Source organism: Adiantum capillus-veneris, chromosome 24 (assembly GCF_014529385.1).
Source record: "Adiantum capillus-veneris isolate H3 chromosome 24, ASM1452938v2, whole genome shotgun sequence".
Taxonomy (NCBI): Eukaryota; Viridiplantae; Streptophyta; class Polypodiopsida; order Polypodiales; family Pteridaceae; genus Adiantum; species Adiantum capillus-veneris.
This window is the reverse complement of record NC_140954.1, coordinates 7762923-7786709: the sequence shown is the minus strand read 5'-3', so window position 1 is coordinate 7786709 and position 23787 is coordinate 7762923. Positions and strand designations below refer to the sequence as shown.

Below are 23787 nucleotides of genomic sequence, written 5' to 3'. Positions count from 1 at the left end.
TGACATACCCCCCTCTTGAAATCGCAAACGTCCTCGATTGTACACCATAAATACACGCCACTGAAGATCTTGTGCTATTAACACTCTTTTATCATCGCATGTATCCGCAAGAAAGGTCATAACACATAGATACAAATGACTTAATGAGACCTTCATACTTTTGTCATTTCCATTTATTACACTGAATTCATATGTACATTTGATGTTTAGCTCTATCATTACCCCTCCTTTGCACACGTTGGGTTAGGACATAAGTAGGTTGTAACCCAAAGGCTTCAAGGTAAAGCTGCAATACATTTGGTAGCTCTAACAGTTCATGCTCTTCCATCCACTTTGCATCCATAGGCCGATAGTTCTTGAACTTCACCAAATAACGTCTTGCAACCTGTCCTTTAACTTTTCTGTCCTTATGTGCCAAAACTTGCTCAGGTACCAAGATCTCATCAAGTTCCTCAACTTCTGGCTGATCCTCATTTGGCATATCTTCTGGCACATCACCCGCGAAGGGTCTTCGAAGACTCATGTGAAACGCATTATGAATCTTCCACACATCAGGCAATTTTAGCCTGTAAGCCACATCGCTAATCTTGTCAAGCACTTGAAAAGGCCCATAGTAACACATGTTGAGCTTAGGAAACAACCGTTCCTTGCCCTTCATCTTCTTTAACCTTGCCTTTTCGAACCTCAGCAGTACCCAACCACAAGGTGATAGCAACAATTCGCGACAGTGACGATCAGCAGCCTTTTTCTCTTTTGCCTAAGTCTTCTCCAAGGCAACTTTAACTTTCTTATAGATTTCATCCATGTCTCAACATATCGATCTGCCTCAAAGATCTTGTCCTTTGTATGCAAAATGGGAGGAACTTTTTTGCCGCCTTCAACAACCTCAAAAGGTGCCTTGCCTGTGGACGAATGCACCGTATTGTTGTACGCATACTCAATAATAGGCAAATAATGTTCCCACTTGCCCTTATTATCTGACACGTAGCATTTCAACAAATTTAAGACAGTAGAATTACCCTCTTCTGACTGTCCATTAGTTTGTGGATGAAACGAAGACGAGAACTTGAGCGTAGTGCCCATGTTCTCAAACAATCCTCTCCAGAACAAACTGGTTATGCGAGGATCACGATCAGTGATAATCGATTGTGGCATACCATGTAAACACATTGTACATAAACAAGCGTGCCATCTGATCAGATTTTATCTTCTTTCTAGCGGCGATAAAATGGGCTTGCTTGTTGAACCTGCAAATAATGGTCCATATACCATCATTAACTGTTGGCGTTCTTGGAAGATCAAAGATAAAGTCCATAGCAATGCTTTCCTATGGCTAATCTGGAAACGGCAATGGTGGTAACAACCCTGGTGCCTTTTGCCCGTCACACTTGTCCTTTTGGCAGATTATGCATGCTCGCACAAAGGCATCCAGATCTCTCCTCAAGTAGGCCAATAGAAGAATATCTCTACCGCTTTAACTATCGCATCAATACCACGATGCCCTGCATATGGTGGGACATGACTCTCTTCCATGACCTTATTGCAATGGCCTAGTGACACAAAGTTTGCCATGCATCATTATTAAACCATCTCTGAGGAGGTAGTGCTCGTGATGTTGCCCCTCTTGCAACTGTTCATACATCCTTGCAAACTCTTCATCAGTAGCATATTGTTGCTTCGTGTCATCTAACTCATGATGATAAGGAATTGACACAACTGAAATTTGTGGCTTCCTTCATAACGCATCAGCCACAACATTCTTCTTGCCTTCCACATGCATATCTTGCATTAGCACTGCTCCGATGCTACTGCCACACGAGTCACACTGGACCACAAATGACTTCCTGAGATTTGGCAAAACAATTCCTAATTTTGAAGTCGACTTTTCCTTTAAGAGACTAAAAGCTCAAATCTCTTTTTGGGTCAATCTGAAAGTGACCTCTTTTTCTTGCAATGCGTGAAGAGGCAATGCTATCTCTGCAAAATTTCTAATAAACCTTCTAGAGTAGGAACACAATCCCAAGAAGCTTCTGACATTGTGCACAGTCTTCAAGTCTGGCCATGTCTTAATGGCTTCGACCTTTGCGGGATCCATTCTAGCACCATCCTTTGAGACTATATGGCCAAGAAAGTGGATCTCTTCAAGGAAGAATCCACTTTTCTTGGAATTGACAAGTAGCCTATGACTGCGCAATTCTTCGAATACACTATCATGTCATCGAAAAACATCCCAACAAACTGTTGATGCGAGCGGAAAATCCGGTCCATCATTCTCTTGACCGTGGCAGGAGCATTTGTTAGCCCAAACGGCATCACTAGAAACTCATAAAGACCAAATGTCATTCTAAACACAGTCTTGTGCACATCCCTAGCCTTATACGGATCTGATGGTACCCACTCTTAAGGTCTATCCTGCTAAAAATTGCAACACCCTCTAAACAGTCGAGAATATCATCAATTCGGGGAATAGGAAACCTATTCTTGATGGTATTCTTATTCAACGCACGGTAATCAATACACATGCGCGCGCCATGAGCCATCCTTCTTCTGCACTAGGAGCACTGGGGAGCAAAAGGCTGAAGAACTAGGCTAAATCAGGCCCCTTCTCTAATAACTCCTCAACCTCGCCCATAATCTCTCTCTATTGCGCCGCACTAATTGGCCTTGTAGGGAGGTCTATTTGGTGGGCTACACCCTGGCACCAAATCTATCCGATGGTCCTCAGGTCTCTCTGGCGGCAATTGCGACGGTAATGAATCAGAAAAACAATCACTAAACTTTTGCAAAAATACTGACCTTTCTTTATCTAACACAGATAAATTTGAGTGATCACTATCTGAGACATCACGTGCAAAAATCAAGTACACAGAAAGATGATTCTTTATTATAGAAGTGATAGCAGAAGCAGATACAATAGGGACTGACTCTCCTTTAAGCTTTACATCCAAGATGTGAGTTTTGCCCCTATGTTGTACAGTGATCTTTTTGTTGTAGGCATCCAAGGCTCCATGCACTCGGAATATCCACGGGATCCCCAACAAGGCATCACATCCTTCCAACGGCATGATGTAGAACTCTTCTCTGTCCACATACGACTGCGTATGCAGACGCAACTTTCCAATGATGGGAGTAACACACTCTAAGTGGTCAGGACATGCCAACCCTGCCTGTGTGACTCTCCTTTAAGCTTTACATCCAAGATGTGAGTTTTGCCCCTATGTTGTACAGTGATCTTTTTGTTGTAGGCATCCAAGGCTCCATGCACTCGGAATATCCACGGGATCCCCAACAAGGCATCACATCCTTCCAACGGCATGATATAGAACTCTTCTCTGTCCACATACGACTGCGTATGCAGACGCAACTTTCCAATGATGGGAGTAACACACTCTAAGTGGTCAGAACATGCCAACCCTGCCTGTGTTGTGTACCCCATCTCTTCAGCTCTGATGCCCAGCTTCATAGCTAACTCTGGTGAGATAAAGTTGGCTTTGGCACCTGGATCAAAGAAGATGAGTGTCTTTTGATCCCTAACTTTACCCCATGTCCTGCATAACTCATTGGCATCTGTATTGGGCCTATCACCCACCATGTCTGGCACCAAACCTACCGTGGGTTTAGGCTTCTTGCCTTTCTGGTCTTCTTTATCATCTGAGTCGGCTAATCTTTTCCTTTGTGGACAATTGGTAGCAAAGTGACCAGGCTGCTCGCATATAAAGCATTTGTTTTCAGCCATTAGCACCTTCTTTTCCTCGAGCGACTTGCGCACAAAAGGCTTCCTTTTGTGTTTCTTTGCCTGCGCTCCAGAAGTCCGGGCTGAATCCTCGTCCTTGGTAGCCTTTTCTGACCCCTGTGACGCTTCAGGAGCCGTTTTCACAAAGGAATTCTTCGCTGAATTTTTCTTTTGCTGCCCTCCTTTCTCGTTGCTCGGAAACCCACTGTCCTCTCCTTTCAACAAGGCAAGACCAGTGTTCGCAACTTCCGTAAGCTAAGTGTAGCCACTCTGTTCATGGTACAGTAATCACGAAGCCCTTTAAGCAGCCCAAAACAATACTTCTCTATCTGCTCTGTCAATGGCACAAATCCTTGACTAGCCAAAGTGGAATCCTTTGCTACAGAGGCTACATTTCAGTTCTGGATGTGGCCGCAGTGTACAAAGAGGGTCGGATGACCTAGAAAGATACAATGGCAGTATCTCCTAAAATTTAGGGAACTGCTATTTTGGGACCTGAAAATGTGTTGGCGTCATTACCTCCGGAATGACAAAGGGAACATTTTCTTACTCTACCGTGAAGTCAACTGGGCAACCGGTTGGGAGATTTTAAGGCGGCAACCCCGAAACGGGAAAATGCTTATAAATGTGCCAAGTGGCACCTTCTTGTGCACTTTCCTCATGCAAGAGAAGGGGGCGCTGAATTTTAAGCTGGGAGAGGCTCATTTTCAGATTTTGTCACAGGTTAAGAGCTATGGAGTGCTTGCTTTCCCTCCTATGTACAGTGCGGTGCCAAGAGTGATGCCCTGCACGCTACGCATTGCCCTCTCTCTCCTCTATGACAGTATGTTATGCCCCTCTAGTGGGCTTTTCATTTGACCAATGTACAGTTGTGTGGGTTCATGCGCGATTGCCGAGGCAAGAGCCTCTTGCACAGGTACTGGATTAGCTAGCGGCTAATCCCCCACAGGTACAGGTGATTCGGAGAGGTTTCACGACTGAAATCTCGTCCGATTCAAAGGGCAAGTAGCCCTGCAGGTGCGGGAGCTCGAGGACTTGCTAAGGATGCGACCGGCACGCGAAACGGAGCCCGAAACAGTAAATTACAGCCTGCTGTGTATTTTTGCAGGTTTAGGGTTTTGGCCCTAAACGGACCCTAATACCCCCAGGAGGTTCGGGGACGGGAGGGGACCGCTATACAGGTGATCTGGTGCATTTTCAGGGCTGAAAACAGAGAATTCAGCGTGCTGCAGATGCTCGCCAGGTTTTGCAAAGTGCCCGTATGCGTCAGGAAAGTCAGTCAATGCGTGGGAATACTGACTGTGAAGGGTCCTAGTACAGTTATGTTGCCGAAATCGGGCCGGAACAGTTGAAATTCAGCCAAGTGTGTGCGGGGCAGCTTGTAGGGATCTACAGCGTTCATTCCCTCTTTTGAGCAATAAAGAAATACCGAAAGGGGCGCCTAAGTTAGGGGCCAATCTGGTGTCGGTCTACTCATACAGGTGCATTCTAGCAGCCTGTATCGCTCTCCCCTTTGTTGTGTCTTGAAAGTACAAGTAAAGTGGACGACAAATTAAATGGGTGAAAGCTAAATCAAGGTTTAAAGTAAAGTCTACCGCCCTTTTTGGATTGAACAGGCCGGTTTCAGGTGCGATATTTGGCTGCTGTCCAGGAAAACCAGCCATGCAAAAATAACCCTGTGGCACCCCAAACTGGCCCTGGTTGCACTGAAAACCCTGTTGCATGCCGATACTACCATACATGGGGTTTGGCATCATGCCTTGCATACCCTCAAACATTGTTCCTGGCATGTACAGCTGACTTCCACGCGCATAACCAGCCATACTTTGGAACACTGATCCACCCCTGAAATATCGTGGGTAGTGGAAAAATTGGCTGCATAGCCTGGTATCCAGTTCCTTGTCCATTCAAGACACCATGCGGGCTTTGCAATGTGACGGGTGAACTGGCATAACCTGTGGAGCAGCCACCTGTTCAAGCACGGGAAGAACCTGTTTTGGAGCCCCCCACTCCGCAACATGCGAGTGTTCCGTTTCCTGCTAAGTCGCATGAAGTACTTGGACTTGAGCCTCAACAAGCTCCGTACGCAGTGTCGGTTGCCTATTTTGTTGTTACACTGGTGGCGCTTGCAAGAACTCCATAAACCATGGATTCTGCACCAGCTGCAAAAAGACATTCACCGTGGCAACTAACTGAACCTGAACGTATCATCCTCAAGTTGCCCAGTCATAAAGCCCGGTACTACTAAAGGGACATTCACATTAATAGGAGGTACAGACTGACGTGGCCGTGAGGTCTCGCCAATCTCGAAACCCATAGGGATTTCCTGTCTGTCCGTTGAAGAGGAACCCTCTTCCATAATGCCCTTCCCTTTGTCGGCCATAGTGTAATCTCGCATTCCTGCGCTCTGTGTCTTCACCCAAAACAACCGAGGCTCGCTCTTTGAGGAAAAAGTGATTGATGTCCCGCAACGGAACCTTGTAACCGGCCCGTGGGGCAGCTTTCACCCGAAATTCTTTACTTTAGACACACACAGAGAGAACGTGGAAAGGAAACCTGTGGCAGGAATTAACACTTAAGCACACACACGGCTCGGAAGCTAGAATGCTCTGAGCAGACAACCTATAGGCCCCAAAATTCGCGCCCCTTTCGGTATTTCTTTATTCTATAACAGAGGGAATAAAACGTGTGATCTCCTACGAGCTGCCCCGCATAATCCAGGCCGAGAAACACCTGTTCTGGCCCGATTTCAGTAGCATAACTGTACTAGGACGCTTCACAGTCAGTATCCCCGCGCAATACGGACACTTTGAAAAACCTGGCGAGAATCTGCAGCACGCTGAATTCTCTGTTTTCTGCCCCAGAAATGCGACAGATCACCTTTACAGCGGTCCCCTCGCATCCTTGAACCTCCTGGGGGTATTAGGGACCGTTTCGGGCTGAAACCCTAAACCTGCAAAAATACAAAGCAGGCTGTAATTCCCTGTTTTGGGCTCCGTTTCGCGTGCCGATCGCATCTGTAGCAAGACCTCAAGCTCCCACACCTATAGGGCTACTTGCCCTTCGAATCGGACGAGATTTCTCATGTGAAACCTCTCCGAATTCACTTGTACCTGCTGGGGATTAGCCACTAGCTAATCCAGTACCTGTGCAAGAGGCTCTTGCCTCGGCAATCGCGCATGAACCCACACAACTATACATCAATCGAATGAAAATCCCTCTTGTGGGGCATCACATAACTGCACGTAAGGGGGAGAGAGAGAGAGAGAGAGAGAGAGAGAGAGAGAGAGAGAGAGAGAGCAGTGTGTAGCTTGTAGGGTATCACTCCTGGCACCACATTGTACATGGAGGGAAAGGAAGCACTCTGTAGCTCTTAACCTGTGACGATTCTTCAAAAATGAAGCCTCCTAGCTTATAATTCAGCGCTACCTCTTCCTTTGTGAGGCAAGTTCACAAAAATGTGCCAATTGGCGCATTTACAAGCATTTTCCCGTTTCAGGTTTGCCACCCAAAAATCTCCCGACTAGTTGCTGAGTTGACTTCACAGCAGAGTTGTAAAATGTTACCCTAGTAATACCGGAGGTAATGATGCGAACACATTTCACAGCCCAAAATAGCAATTCCCTAAATTTTAGGAAATGATTCCGTTGGGCTCCCACTGGTCATCTGACCATCTATACTCATTGGGACCGCATCCAAAAGTGCAATGTGGCCCAACTATCGTATACTTTCTATTGGTAGTCCCACCTTGACTTTATGCCTTTATTGAGCTCACTTCCTAGTATCCCACAACTTGCTAAGTGCGATGGGGGGACCTACATGATCTTGCTCTGAGCTTAGACATCCTCTTACTATACGAATTCCAGTGCCGACCACTTCCCGTTTGCGGCTGAAACTACCGTTAACATTGGCCATACAATGTCCGACCGTTTGCTACTTCAAAGAGAGGGTCTCAAAAATAAAACAAAAATCGTTGGAAAGAAACCAACAACTAAGGTTAGCAGTTGCGTCCTCGTGACATAGTTAGCAGTTGCCACGTCCTCGTGACATAGTTAACAGCTGCCACGTCCCCGTGACAGCAACTGGCCACGACTAGCTAGTATAGCAGTCACTTTTTCCTTGCAGTGTTAGGCCCAGCTTTCTGGCATGTTACAGATCAGCCCCAGCATTCTTCGAGGGCTTCTTTCGCGAGCCGGTTCTTTTACTCTCCCTTTGAGTATTGGCATCATATTGCGTATTGGATATTGATTGCACAGCTCAATTGTGGATATGTTCTCTTCAGCACAAGTACAAAGGACAGTTTTGCTGAAGATTTTAAGGAAGCAAGTTACAATTGTGGGAGTTTATGTGCTCTTCCGAGTCTGTCTGCAGTTTGGCAGATTGTATTGGATTATATCTACAGGGTTAATCTTGGCAAATGCAGAGAAGTGGCGGACATTTGGTTTGAACTCACTGAGTTTGCTTAACCAGCTAGGTTCTTTTTGGACCCTGACGGATTCTTTGGCAACAAGATCCTCAGGTGACGACCTTTCAGGTCTTCCTGCTTAGCATCCGAGTTTATCGATGGTGTGATTCTCTTTGAGTCTCGAGTTCAATGAGATTCAGGTTTTTCTATTCAGCAAGCAGATTTACTCCACGTTATCTCGGATTTCTCTCTGGTAGTACTTATTCTCTTTCCCATGATTGAGCAAAAAAGGAGGCTTCTATCTTGGAGGAGTCTTTGGCTTCAGCTCTTGAGCTTTCAGTGATAGTGTTTGCTTTGTTCCGATGTGGGGTAGAGAGTTGGTACCTCACAGGATACTTTTGAGGATACTTCTCTTTCAGAGGGGGCTTCCAGGTTGTTATCTTCATTAGACTTCGGATGCTCCATTCACTACATTCACTAGAGTACCATGCACGATGTCTTTCAGTCCTTGGTTTCCCTTGCCCATTTCTTGCGAGTTTTGGATGGTGTGCTTTATTCCACAATACAATTAGTATCTTGGCGGATGTTCTTCTTTAGCCATTTCGATGCTTGCCTCGTCTTCAGAGTTGTGGTGTGACGGTTGCTCTTCCCAGTGCATCCAAGCAGTGGTTCCTATGCCCGTCTTCCAATTTGACCTTGGAGACTGTACCATTCAAAACACGCCTATTTCCAGTATCCTTAGACTCGCATGTTGTTTTGTACATGTGGATAATGGTCTTTCTCAGACTGGGAACCAGTTACAATTAGCCATGGCATTCCTTGCAGCTAGGGAGATGTTCTTCTCTGTTCTCCTAGATTTGGTTCCAGGTTCCACAAGTATATTATTTTCCTTTCCGATTCATCTACCTCGTGTAAACAAGTTACACACGAAGAGATTGTTGGGAGGGTTATGAACTTATGACAATTATCCATGGTTCTGGTGTTCTCCCTTCAGAGGGGGATGTGGAGCCAGCTTGGGAGTCAGTTTGCGCAGACTACTTCCTTTCAGTTCTTATGGTTCCATGTACAGCAGACAAGATTGACAGTCTATTTGGTTGCTTTCTATAGCACCTTGTTCCTCTCTTGCAGTGCTTGGACACAGGGTCTCTTGATCTTGCCGTTTTCTACTGGATGTGTGTTCTTTTCTGCTGGATGTTTGTTCCCGATTCACTTTGAGAGTGGGGTGATACTCCCTCGAGATGTGTTCAAGATAGTTGAAGATCAATTATAGTCTCACTCTCTTTTTCGATGAAGTTCCTTCTGATACAGTTTGCAGTTCATCATTGTGAATGATGGTTGGTACAATTCTTTGGTTCTTCGTCATCGGACATATAATTCCTTAGTAGCCTCGATTGTCCCTTTCCTTGGACTTCCTGTAGCAACTTAGAGATTCTGGCATGAGGTATATGACCAGAGGTGCATGTTTCCCGCTCTTTCCTCGAGGGTGGAGCACTTTAGAGTTGGAATGATCCACATCCCAGTATTTTATGCCTTTACCCTCAATTTTGATGCATTCTCTTTGAGGGGCCAACAACAGTACCTTCTGCAGATGATGGTTGTGCAACTTGTGAGTCGGTTGGCTTGAGGAGATTCTTGATAAAGCTGGATTGACTTTCAACAAACAGCGTTACACTTGCTTGGGTAACGATTGGATAGTATACTGGTCAGGTACTATTCGACCTCAGAGTTTTGTAGCAGATATCCTCGTCCACAAAACCCTCTCTCTACAATTTCAGATTTCTCACTCCAGCTTCTTGGTCCGACTTCCTTTCCAGGGCAGGTATCTCTCTTGGTTCGTCCAGTCAGTCCCAGTTTCTTCGAGGGAGAGGTGCTAGGGAGTGAGGGCTATTCAATGGCTATGCCCACCAGTGTGAGGTAGGTTTCTCATGTCGGGTTGTGCCTAGCCATGTTTAGCTTTGGGCTTGAGGCTCGTTTCCATGGCCATGTAGGCTTCAATACCCCCTACACATTTTTTCCTGCTTTCCCCCGACCCTTGTACATAGAGGAAAGAAAAGACTCATGTCATTGATGTAAAGCTTAAAGGCGAGTCCGTTCCAATTGTTTCTACTTCTGCTGTTTCATCTGTAATAAAGAATCATCTTTCTACGTACTTGACATTGTTGCACAGAAACGCGTTTCTTACCCATATGAAACTTACGAAACGTTTTGAAACATTTCTTTCATATGAAACGTGTTTCATATACCTTAACTCTACTTTACTTGAAAGAAATTTTTATCGTGGAAATTTGTGCCCAATTGTTCTGGAGAGTCACATCGTTCTTATTTTAAGCATTTGAATGCTTATTGGCGGATAGCTTAGACATCTTTTTTCCTATGTTGCATCATACTATTATTTGAAAATGGTGGAGATTGTAGTTTGTGGCATGCTCTAGCTGTGAACTCATGTTTGCTTGAATTTTACTAGATTACTAGCAGTTGCCAATGGATACATAACATATTCTTTGTAACTTTTTCTGCTCTAAAGGTAGAGTGTTTTGAACCATATTTATGGGAAATTTCACTAGATTAATTAAAAAGGATATATATTTTTGAGTTTTTTATATACCGTGTTTCTTACGTTTCGAAAGATATTTAAACCCCGTTTCATACCTTTGAAACCTCATTTCGTACGTAAGTTTCATGTGGACCTGACAACACTAGTACTTGATCTTTGCAAAAAAAAGTACATGAAGTTGTATCTAATTTGTCTGCTCTAGATAAAGATAGGCTAACTTTTTTTAGTGGTTTCAGTGATGTTTTTTTGGACTCTTTGCGAGGAGAGTTACCTCCCAAGAGACCTTAGAATCATAGCATAGATCTTGTGTCGGTTTCCAATCCGCCGAATAGGCAACCATAAAAGGTTAGCGCAGCCCAACAGAAAGAAATTATGAGTCAGGTCAATGAGCTTTTAGATAAGGGGCTGATTCAGCCCAATTCATCCCCTTTATGTTTGCCACTACTAGTGCAGAAGAAGGATGGTTCATGGCGCATGTGCACGCTTTGAAGAAGAATACCATCAAAAACAAGTTCCCCATACCGAGGATGGATGACATTCTTGATAGGCTTGAGGAAGCGTCATTGTTTAGCACGATAGATTTAAAGAGTGGGTACCATCAAATACACATTAGGCCAAAAGATGTCCACAAGACTGCTTTCATGACAACACTTGGTCTTTATGAGTTTCTTGTCATGCCATTCAGTCTCACAAATGCTTCTTCCAAGCTCAATAGATGATGGACACAATATTAAGACCAGATAGAAACTTCATGGGTACATTCTTTACTGGCATGAGGCAAGACCCCTACCCCTAGGGTTCTCAAGGTCAGAGTCCATTTTCTACAATTTTTCAAGTTTGTGTCCAATGTCCATCCAAGGACTAGATTTGGCCCCCTGGCGAGTTTATTGTCCTTGTTTAGGATAACGTGGCATTTTATATGTGCACCCCCTTTGGGTCATGGGATTTTTTACTAAGGGTTCCTTTATGCCCCCCTTGTATTATTTATTAGCAGAGCACAGATTGCCAATGTTTTGAAGACTAACTCTCTATAGCGTTTTCTCCTTCTCTCTAATATTTCCATATCGCAGTAAATCCCTCTCTCTGGCTTTTTTCTCTGCAACATTTTCTCTCTAGCAATCGCTCACATCTCTCTAGCCTCTTGCAGGTGTGCTGCCCCTTGCCCGTGCAGTGGTCTGCCCTAGTGCGGAGGCTATTCTGTAGCGGTAGATCCAAGATCAGGTGGCAGACCATGGTCCAAAGGAGGTTTTCTCGGAGTCGCACACTTGATCACTATCCGATGTCTGACACTATCACGCCGTGGACGTCTTATTCTAACAAGCTGGGCATAGCCTAAGGCTTATCCCAACACTACTACACATAAGTGCCAATGTAAGGATTTGAAACGGAAGCGTAAGAATCCTGCCATAATTGATATTATTGTGCACTATCCTCCTTGTGAGTCATGACGGTGACTCTTAGGCTGCATGATCTGCTTAAAGCTTGCCTCTTATATTCACTTTGCCTACCACAAAGGGCTACCAAGAAATTGAGCTCCTTGCTTGTTTAGCTATCTTCCTTGTCTTCAATTGTCCAGGTAAATTTCTAAAAGTGTAACTTCTTCAATACAAGGGCATGTTTTGAACCCTTAAAACATACAATATCCATGATAGGCTCCAGTTTCTTTATAAACCATAAGCTAGAAAAACAACCATTACATTCAGCCTGAGAGATGAATAAACCTGATTCCTTCGTCTTTTCCTTGCGGTGATCCCTGTCTTTCCGATCCCTGTCTCTCTCATACTCCATCTCTCGAATCTTTCCTCGATCTCTATCTCTGACTTTTTCATAATCCCTATGGCGATCTTTATCTCTACCCTTTTCTCGAGACTTTGACCTGTCTTTGTCCTTTTCTTTCATCTTAATCTCTGTTGTAGAGTCCTCTTTATTTCTGTCTGGGGAAACCTCATCCTGCTCTTCAATTCCCTTGGCGATCTCATCTGAAAGCTCTCCGTTGGCAGAAGAGGCCCTCACTTCATCAAGAGGTCTCCGGAAATCCTGCACAGCTGTGCTCTTCAACTTGTCCAGTGCTACTTTAACAATAGATTCACGTCCTTCTGCATTGTGTAGAGGCACCTGGGTCAGTTTGGTTCCATTTGCAATAACACCAGCGATGAGTGAATCCTGCAAAAAAGCATGTAAAATAAAGAAGAGTCTTCTTATTCAGAACCACCACAAAACCATGAGCTGACTTGCCTTCACACTTGCAGAAGGTTCCCAAGCCCTACTAGTTAACACAAAAGATTTCGAATCCTTCGAGACTTCGACATAAGAAGCTTTCGGCTTTTTGTAAAGGTTAGCCAGAACTCTGCATACTTCCTCAATGTCATCTTTCTCAGCATCAAACACCTTCCACCAAGGAGGATTTTCAGGTAAACTAACACTGAACCTCCTAGCAGCAGCATAGACAACACCACAGGCAACTACTTCACTTTTGAACCGCACCGAAAGGGTTGTTCGCAAACTGGTGTGGAAAAGACGGTCAGGCCCTTTGACCTACATAAACGTTCGACACTTTTGAGAAGCCAATTATATAAGGGTACCTGTCATTAGCTAGATTCCACGCTTCTTGCATCAACTCTGGTGGAGATTCAAGCTGCAGTAAATAATTTATGATAAACTTGTGTGGATGTTCTACGTGACAGATAAAACCCATTTCTTTCAGAAGATGGCGCTCCGTCCTTACCAAATCAACTTTCAACTCTTCATACCTCTGCACAAAAATCGGTAGCACCATGAGGTCCCATTGTGTGACAAGACATACGCTAGTTCGAACTTTCAAGAAAATATCAAACACCGATGATATGAGCTGCAAAAGACTAACCTTAGAGAAAGGGTCTAGGAGCTCGAGAGGCTTGTTCTCACGACGGCACTCGATTCTATTGAACACGTTCAAAACGTGTTGGGCCTTTTTAGGGCTTTCCTCGAGTTTAGCTGCCACCCAAAGGCAGCTCGCAGCCACTCTCTACAAAAAGGAGGAATGTGAGACGATCAACCCCTCAAAACCTTATGATTTCAAGGGAAAGAGACCTGAAGCAAACCTTCACATTGAACCTTGCGAAAGACTTTTTGCAGAAAAACCGCTGCAGAAGCACCTGGCCCGTCGCCATGACTGCTTGAGGTCTGTGCTCAGGTTAAGTTAAGGGCCAATCTTTGTAAACCATAAGGAAAAATGAAATCTATTTCAGAAGAATTGAGTGAGGCACATTGAGATAATTTGAACACCAATGGTCGTGCCGACAACTCTCCCCAGGAATAATTTCCTAAAACTTACAGCATTATGTAAGTTACAAGATAAAAGATGTCCCACTAAATGGATGGCAATCTCACAAGCAGGCAGACCACTCCATAATTCTCAGTCAGACCACTCCATAAAGGACTAGATCGAGCCACCATTTGTATGAAGCTGCAAAGGCTTGTAAAAATGCAGTAATGATGTACCACTTGACCCGACTGCAATGCTACAAAAGTAGTCAAAAAACCTTAGCTGCTGTGATCCCCAAAGTCCAAAACCGTAATCAAGACATGCCAAGTGCTGCACGGTAAAGTACATGAACATAGCTTTCTGAGAACTCCCCAGATAAAATCAAGCAATACAACTAATCAACACACTCAGGTTGTGCCCTTTAAACTGAAACGCTTGCGCCCCTTTATCTGAAACCCTAATAGAGTGATGTACTCAGTTTCCTGACGCACTAAAAGAATAGCAGAAAACAAGGATAGGGGTAGAAAAATACATTTGAGAAGGATACAGCTTGAGAAGTATCCCGCCTTCCTGAATGAGCTCGCATCCATAAAGCCTAAGCACAGATTCTGTTTCCTCGTCAATGCCATCCTTGCGAGAAGGGGAATTTTGAAGCTGCTCCTGCGTCAAGTAGAAGGTGTCGATGGCGGTGTAAATCATTAGAGAGAAGACGAAGAAGAAGATAACACGCAGAGCACACGCCGTGAGGAAAGCGATGACTGATGATAATTGGAGACGAGGAAGGCTGCATACACGGGATACGACGCGTGAAGCAGGCTCCCTCTGCGCTTAGGGCTACGGCGTGTGTAATCAGGAATAGGCCAATTCTTCTGTTCCTCGGTGGCAATAACGCTCTTTTTGGCAAAGGCTATCACAGTATTTCTCTTTGCTTGGTTCACTTAATAAAGACGGGTTTTGTTTGTATTTTGGTTTTAAATGGGTCCTTTGATTTAAAAGCCTCGTATCATGTTGGGTCTTTTTCACATTGTTTGGCAAAAAACATGTCTTGGGGTGAAAAATCTGTATGCCTTTCTCCCTTCTCCCCTAAGACATGTTTTGGTTTACAATGGGTTCTTTTATTATGGGCATCATACGACTTTATTTTCAATTTTTGGTTGTCAAAAACAAGGCCATCACTATCGGCGGTACTTGCACAGAGAGAGAGAGAGAGAGAGAGCAGTAATGTGTCAATAGACAGCCTGAAGGCTACAGGCTAAGGAACTTGCTACACTTGTTACAAGCACCAAGAGAGCAAGATAGAGAACACAGACAGGGGAGGGAGGGGGAGGGGTTGCGCACATACCTTGATCATGTATGCAAGAATGCTCTCTCTCTCTCTCTCTCTCTCTCTCTCTCTCTCTCTCTCTCTCTCTCTCTCTCTCTCTCTCTCTCTCTCACTCTCACTCTCATTCTCTCTCATATACAAGACAAGCAAGTAGAACACAAAGCCCTAAATATAACCAAGCAACACTAAAAAGCAAAACCTTAAAAATAGACCAAAAAAAAACAAACAAACCCCTAAAATTAGAGACACAAACTGCACCAAGATTGGACAAGCTCCACCCCTATACCACTACTTGCAAGCAAGTAGTGCCAATAAACCCTTAGTGAAGAAAAGAAGTAGGACCCCCCAGTTCATCTCAAATGAAAAAATACAACAATAAGTTGAATTCGGTTATGTACACCTTGGAAAACATTAATTCTCTCCCCGTGTCTCCACTTGAGATTGGCCTAAGTCAACTTTCATATTGCTTCTTCGCCTTCTTCTTCTTCGTGTATATCTTTGACATGCCGTTGTCTTGTACCCATCCCTTTGCATTGCTTCTTCTTCTTCTTCTTCTTCTTCTCTCTCTCTCTCTCTCTCTCTCTCTCTCTCTCTCTCTCTCTCTCTCTCTCTCTCTCTCTCTCTCTCTCTCTCTCTCTCTCTCTCTCTCTCAAACACACACACACACACACACACACACACAATTTGTGCATGTGTGGTTTTTTGCAAGCATCACGTTTGCGTGCGATGGGAGCTCCTATCGGCTTCCAAGCAAGCATCATGTATGCGGGCGATGGGAGCTCCCACCTATATTCCAGTAGAGGCGACGCTAGGGAGAAGTTATTGGTGAATCTTCAAAAGTTTAGTTTTATTTAGACTTGAGTGAGTAGGGAGTATCGGCTGGAAGAAATTCAAAAAAAAGTCGCAATAGTTGGAATTGGAAGAGGGTTTACACTGGATGGAAAAAGGGAAGAAGAGGGGGGCAAGGCACGTGGAAACGCACCTCTCTCTTTCCCTTTTCATCTCTCTCTCTCTCTCTCTCTCTCTCTCTCTCTCTCTCTCTCTCTCTCTCTCTCTCTCTCTCTCTCTCTCTCTCTCTCTCTCTCTCTCTCTCTCTCTGCGTTCTCTTTAGCTCCATGTTTGTGGATCTATGCCCTCTCAAGTCTCCCATGGTAGCCCTCTATGTGTGCTTGCCCATCCTTTGCAGCAGTTATCCAAGCTTGCATATGCTTTGCCTCTGCCCGTGTTTGCCAAGCCGACCTAAAGGTGAAACCCTGTTTGTTACGCCTGTGGGTTCTGCTCTACACTGCGTTGTCTTTGTAGAGAATGCCACGAGGGAATATTTAGTATACCTCATTGGTAAATCTTCAAAAGTTAGTTTTATTTAGATTTGAGTACATTCCAAGGGTAATGTAGGTAGTATACCATTGCGGATGGGCCATCATCCAGAAGGACTCTTAGCCCCCTTAGTTCTCCCCACATCCTTAGTTTCTTTTCCCTAAGGTTACCGCATCATACTCCCATATAGATTTCCAACTTGTAGACCTTTGGGTCCCCTTGGGAGTTGTGACAACCATTCTCCCTCTCCCTTTGAGAGAGGAGACACGTTTTTTAATGCCTTTTTAAGTCCCATGGGTAATAATGGATATGTGTGTGTACACGTGTAAGTGACTTTGGCCCTACACATGGAGAGTCAGTATTTCACAATGTGTTCCAATGGGTCCCAAGAAATAACGCACTTGGCGGCATTCAATGAATTTGCACTATGTAGGCAAGACCCATGAATCGTTGATGATTTATGGCATGCCCTCAAAATCATATATTGCCATGCCTCACGAGGGATGAAAGAGTGGGTTTTTGTTTGGACAAGAGTCTATCAAGAGCCTTAAGGGTCACAACAAGGCGAGTAGGTCAACAAGGGCAGAAAGAAGCGAATGACATAACATAATAGCAAGCCGTAGTGCATTGGTGACTCCCATTGAGATGGGCTGCAAGGAAACGAAGCTTTAAATCATCAATAGTGGGGAAATCCAAAGCGGTGAGATGTATGAGTGGCTACAAAACTCAAGCCTTGTAACCGTTTGCCCAAAATATTGCCCTCGTCTTGAGTATCTACTTAATTGCTCCTCTCTCTTTCCAATTGATCCACTAAACTTTTTAACATCTTACTACAAGCCCTCTCTAGGATGTCTCTCTCTCTCTCTCTCTCTCTCTCTCTCTCTCTCTCTCTCTCTCTCTCTCTCTCTCTCTCTCTCTCACTATAACTATGCCCCAAACCTTGTGGTATATGTACCCCTTAGGGCTTATAGCTCCCTATTTTTTGGTATAACTAGATCTAACCTATGTGAACCACTTATTAAACGGGGTGGGTGGTAACCTCTTTATTCCACTTGATTATTCTGGCACCACCATCATGTAGTTATTGCACTCCATTTGGGTGTCGAGGCACTTGCTGTAATCGCGCCATATAATGTCGTATGTGCTCTGCTTTGGGTTATGCTACAGCAACACAAACAGATGGCTAATTTGACTTAACCCCATGTATGGGATCCACAAGATTCTTGCTCTGGCTCGGCTTGAGATGAAGGCAGGCTCCACATTCGGTTCACTGCGACCAACTCCATAGAATGAGTTTAATAATTGTGGTCTACATCAACTGGCTACCACTACAAAAGGTGAGCACAAGGTTCACTTGGCTTTCATATAGCACTACATTTTTGTGCTCTTCATTTGTTGTTTCTGCATTGTATCAAGCTCTACTCTCTATTTGGGTCATTTTTGAGTCAAATATATTTGCAATGGCCCCCAACAAGAAGGTGCTAGCCGAGTTTTCTGAGGTGCTTGACTATGATCCATTTCTACAGTTGTCATTACGTGTATCAAGTGATTAAGTAAGATTTAGTGCTTGACTATGATCCATTTCTACAGTTGTCATTACGTGTATCAAGTGATTAAGTAAGATTTAGATTAGCAGATTAGCAAATTCAACTCTAACTATGGTTTTTTCTTGCATAAACAAGAAACAATTCTATAAAGATAATGCTCTTGGGATATTGGAATGGCTTTCATCACGTGCAGTCATTGTTTTTGGCGAATGTCAAACATGTATTTCAAATCTCTTTCATCGAATGTCAAACATGTATTTTTTTAAACCCAGCCTATGGAGGATTGGTTCGCAGGGTATGATCACATTTTAAAAGCTTAACATGTTAATGCCTTTTCGGAATAAAAGGCACATGTAGGGCTACATTTGACAATGGTTACATCCTAACAAGACATGACTTCTTTGGCCCGAGATTTATGGGATGGGGGGGGTAACTCACCACTTCAGGATGGATGTTGGCCTCTCTGATTCTTGATAAACTTGATTGCTTTTCACATGGTGCATTGTTGGTATTTATATAACATTTCTTTCTTCCTTATAAAATATTACATGGTTACTTAGGATGCAAAGTGCTAACATTTTATCTCTACAGCTAATGGCTTTGATTGAGTGGTTGGAATTCCACCTAGCTAATGGTTTGATGGGAATGTTGTCTACAATTGATATACGTACTTGTTCAAACTTCTAGCTCAGTGGGTTTATTGGCTTTTGATAGCCTACTGTTGGGCATAGCCTACTGCTCCAAGGCTTCTTATTGACCACTGGTTTCTATTACACTTTTATACAGTGTTCTACTAACACTTCTTACATTAGACCGCTTCTAAACCATAACCTTTTGGTTTGTATATGACTTCTAAAAGAGGCAATTGCTCAGGACAGCAATTTATTGGACATGTTGCTTAGGTCGGACTAATTTGGGCTACTAATGGCATTGGTATACAATGTTTTTTGTTATGGTATTATGGAAGTTGCATCCAAAATACTGGCTCAAATAGCTTGTTGGTTTTTCTTACTTAACAAAGGGTTTCAACTTACTTGGTTTGTCGAGCTACTCATGATCAATGAGGGAAATAATACCAAAAGTTTTTACCCATCACAATTTTTTATAGTAGCATTTTTTAAATTAATCTTTCTAGTGCCTAGGTGACATGGATGACAACTAGAGTCACCCCAGTTACCGGTAATGTTGTTTGAAATCTAACCTCTTGGTTGTTTTCTTATTGTGGATGCAGGTAAGGGTGCTCTCTCCTTGGTTGCTAATTGAAAAGAAGAAGTGATGTACATTTAACTGCCTCACTATACATGACCATTTTATTTAGTTTGGGCCTGTAACTGCGGATGTATTTTTTAGATATCTTTTTAATGAATACATGATTTGGTACTATAATTGTAGTCGAAGGTCTTTGTATTTTTATCTCATGTGTTAATGTATATCATTCATAATTAGAACTCTCTCTCCATAAGCACATGGGTGCTCTATGGTCCAGTTTAGACCTGGGACAACAGGACCTAGTCTACAATATGTATATCCCTGCTTGCAACCATATCTTCTAGGATAGGGGGTATCCCACACAACCATTATGACCTTTATCTTGGTTTGTTTTAAGATGGAATACCTACCAACTCCTCTTTTAGATTTTTCTTATATTCTCATAATTTTATTTTTGGCTTTAGATTGTCACTATCTCTGTTGAACTTGACCTTTCCACCCTGCCCTTCTCCTCGGCATCCCTCCTCGTGATTAGACTCATCCGGGATCCCATGGCCATTTCACTCCTAAACCAATACTCAAAGGTTATAGATACCCATCATTCTATCACGAATCTGTTAATATTCAACGACTGGGTACTTGTCCTCGCCAATCTGGATGCTGATGCAAAGGAAGGACTACTTCACCTTCAAAAGATGGCTTCCAACCTTTTTGCTATAGAAATCAGTCATAAATAAGCTCTGCTACAGTTTTCAGCCAAGGGAGCAGATATGTCCAACTTCATCAGGAAGCTATGTGGCCTTACCTCTTGTTTTGCTACCAGTAAATTGTTTGATCCTGCTAAGGCCCCAAAAGGACTCTTTTGTAGGGATGATGCAGCTTTGGAAGCAGTAAAAAGCTTTCAAAAAGGACTTAGCTTGTCGAGTGAGACCTCTCTACTCGATATGGTTCCTAAGGTCTCCAAATGTTTCGATTGCCATTGAGGGAATCGAGCTTGACCATCAGCTTTGGAGCTTCAGAATAAAGCCTTTGTTGCACCCATTTCCATTCTCCCTATCAAGAAAATGTTTAACTCTTGATTGTATTGCTTTTTAGATCAATTGGACTGCTTTTGGGAAGTTGTTTGTGTTCAAGGATGATAAGCAAAGGAAATAGGTTGTTCATTGCCACTTCACAAATCGTATCTTTGATTTCTTTGCACCAAAATATATGATTCAATATGCCTTTCAACAAGTGTTTGGTAATATTGACAGGTTGAATGAACTAACATTCGGTTGGACTTTTGACCCTCCTTTGAAGAATTTGGTATATTCAACCGAATTTCTCACTTTTATAAAGCAACCAGCTTGTAAGTGCTCTCTCTTTAAAAACTAATGTACCGAATTCAAGGATTTTGGACAACAGGTATGCGCTACTGATCTTTCTTTAATAAGTTCGAAAGAAATCAAAGACCTACTCAGGAAGGGTCTGAATCATATCCCACTTCAACCACTAAACCCACAATTGGCTTATGCTGCACTACTTAATTGCTTGGTTGACAGAGCCAAGCTAATGGATCTAGACAGTCTACAACATGCTAGACTTTTTGATTCACTCTTCTCTCATTTCCAAACATGCATTGGGTCAATCCCACCTACATGGTTAAGCCAGGAAACAACATGGATTTCTCCTATGCTTTCTTCCCTACTAAATAAACCAAAACAAGATTGGTTCGTGGTCGGGCTTGACAAAGCCCCGCATATACCCACTTTCATATGCAAACACTTGGCCAAGGTGGCAGTTGAGACCAGGATAAAGGGACCATAACTCTTGCTCTTGGAAATGAACCTTGAGGAAGTCATTCAATACCTTGACTCTTCACTGGGTTATTTTAGACTAGAAACTCAGAGTTCTAAACTTCCCATACTTTTTCCGACCTATAGAGTCACAAGCACAAGTTCAGGTGGATTTCAGATGCCTCTAATTGTACTATGTTACACGCCACAAGTGTTATTACTTCCTGCCTTAATATGATCCTCATTGTCTTCAATACTATTTGTGATGAAAAATTCACAACGGTGAAGGCTTTCACTGGCCTTAAGGTTAATAACTTTTGGCTCTTAAAGAACGCAACTGAAGTGTTCATAAGTCTTTCACAATGCATTTTTTCCATGTTTCCGGTAGATATCATCACTAAGTGCTACGAAAACATCTCACTCTTTGAGCCTTCTCGGATTTTCTTTGTCCTCCAACATATTAGAAAATGGGTGTTGGGAAGGAGGAATGGAATGGGATATCATGCCATTTCATTAGCCAAAAGTCAGGCCTGGATGGGTCAAAAACAAACAAAAAGGACCACCGACCCATTATGATCTTTGTAATCTAATTGATCTTATTTAATGACTACTTCAAAATTGCTTTGTTCAGCTAGGCGATCAATGCTATTAAAAAATCCATGGTATCCCTATGGGATTCTCCTGTTCACCAGTCATGTGCAATCTTTACTTAGCTTTTTTTTAATATAGATGGATTCTTAAATAGTTAGAAACATTGTGCAACACTATTTATCTAACACTTTTTCAGCATACCTACAGGTATATGGATGATGTGTTTAGTTTAAATAATCTTGTCTTTGTTGATTGTTTAGCACAAATATATCCTGATAGTCTTAAGATTGAACCCACTTTCATGGAGTGCATGTATATCGGTGACAAGAGAGTTGTTACCAAAACAACCTTTCTGAGCTTTGAACTTTCACTTCTCTCTCCACTAAATGGGAGATTTGTCACTGAATTCTCTTGGAAGAGAGACATTATGAACCTTGGCCAAATCGAGTATATTAAAAGGAAGAGTAATCAACCGTATAAGATAGCACTAAAAACTTGCCTTGGCATGGTGTATCTCATTATGTATTCATCCTCGGACTCTTTCATTGCCTTTAAGGCAATGTGTCACCGGATTAAGAAATACAAAGTCAATGGTTTGCCTTGAAGGAGTTGCAAGGTACTATTAAGCTCTTTCTCACAAAAAACTCTTGGCTTCTCTGCTCGGCCAAAAAGAAGATCATCATTGAACTTTTGAATAGTATGCATTAGCACACTAGGTGTAAGGAAGGTCTCAGCACTTGGTGATGACCCCACCAAGTGGTAGACCTTCCCCTAGGTAAGGGTGTCTCTCTCTCTCTCTCTCTCTCTCTCTCTCTCTCTCTCTCTCTCTCTCTCTCTCTCTCTCTCTCTCTCTCTCTCACCACCTAAGACTAAGCCTACAAGCCTTCCCCTAGGGTGAGGGGCAGCCCTCGGGGGGGGGGGGGGTCTGCATCCCTAAGCTCAGCCATGTCCCATCCCCGCCAGCAGTCTCAAGATCCACTCGCCTCGGCCTGTCCTGCCACAGCTAGCAAAAGCCAGTAGTTCTCTGTGTGTCTTCATCGCCAGCAACAACCAATTGAATGTGAGCTGTAGCATCCTCTTCTTGAGCTGCAGAGTTCTCAAGTTACATGAGTTCCAAGCGGCGTTTCTCCGAGCTGTAGAGCCATTTCGGCGGGTTGCACTCTCTTTGCTTGCTTATTCTCCTTTAAGCACTATTAACGAAGCTTAAGCTTTGTTCCCATAATCAGACCCGCTCTCACAACAGAGTCGAGAAAAGTATTGGTTCCCATAGTTGAGCCTGCTCACACAATAGAGTCTAGAAATTTGAAAGATCAAATGGCCTCCTTCAGCACACCAATGACCAGCACATGCAAGAGTTTCCTTGCGGTGGTAGTTGCACGTGAAGGATCCCGCCACTAGTCAAGAAGCAAGGATTACTACTCTTGAAGCTCAGATTCAAGAACTTATTGCTGAGAATGCTCAACTCAAACAATGCCTGCTTAAGCTAGAGGAGACAAAGATAGAGAGCCAAGATCTAATTGCAAAAGCTCAAAGTGTTAAAGCGTCGATTACCGAAACCACCAAAGCAGTGAGAAGCCCATGAAGCGACACACGAGAAGATCGACACCAAGATACAAGCAGTTTTACAAGAATGCAAACTACAAGAATCCCTTGGTCTCAAGGTCATGATTGGAGGACTTCACGCACCTTGGTGCACAAGTGAGGATACTCTCGAAGAGGCAATCGCCAAACTCAATGACATTCTTCAGCCTGTCAACATCGAGCATGAAACCATTTCCTGGATCAATGACACACACAATCATGTGCCACCCGAGCATTGTATTCTCACCTTCAAGGACAAAGAAGAACGAAAAAAGCTACTACGTCAATCCCGTCTCCTCGAGGGAACAACATTTTGGATCACCGAAGAATTAACCACAAACCAAATCAAAGCCATGCGCAATTTATCGAGGTGGTAAAGCCATCATCCAAGAATTTTGAAACCCTAAATTAGCTCACTCCACAGCTGACCCTCCCTCGGTTTTTGATTTCCCCATTTCCCTTTCTTTTTACCCTCCCAATGGACCCTCAGTCCTTAACTGATACGTA

At 43.4% G+C, this 23787-nt stretch overlaps 1 protein-coding gene across 2 annotated transcripts in view; it reads right to left on the bottom strand.

Moving 5' to 3' along the window:
• Window positions 1–14832, bottom strand: part of LOC147425897 (cyclin-L1-1-like) — a 40369-nt gene extending 25537 nt beyond the window's left edge. For both annotated transcript variants that reach the window (XM_086497905.1, XM_086497904.1), the window contains exons 1-6: window positions 14484–14832; window positions 13773–13854; window positions 13556–13696; window positions 13275–13444; window positions 12928–13195; window positions 12414–12855 (exon numbers count right to left, since the gene is read on the bottom strand). In XM_086497905.1, the coding sequence (XP_086354031.1) occupies window positions 12414–12855; window positions 12928–13195; window positions 13275–13444; window positions 13556–13696; window positions 13773–13854; window positions 14484–14635 (1255 nt within the window). In that variant the 5' untranslated portion in view covers window positions 14636–14832. The remainder of the gene's footprint in view (window positions 1–12413; window positions 12856–12927; window positions 13196–13274; window positions 13445–13555; window positions 13697–13772; window positions 13855–14483) is intronic.
• Between the last annotated feature and the right edge of the window lie 8955 nt (window positions 14833–23787).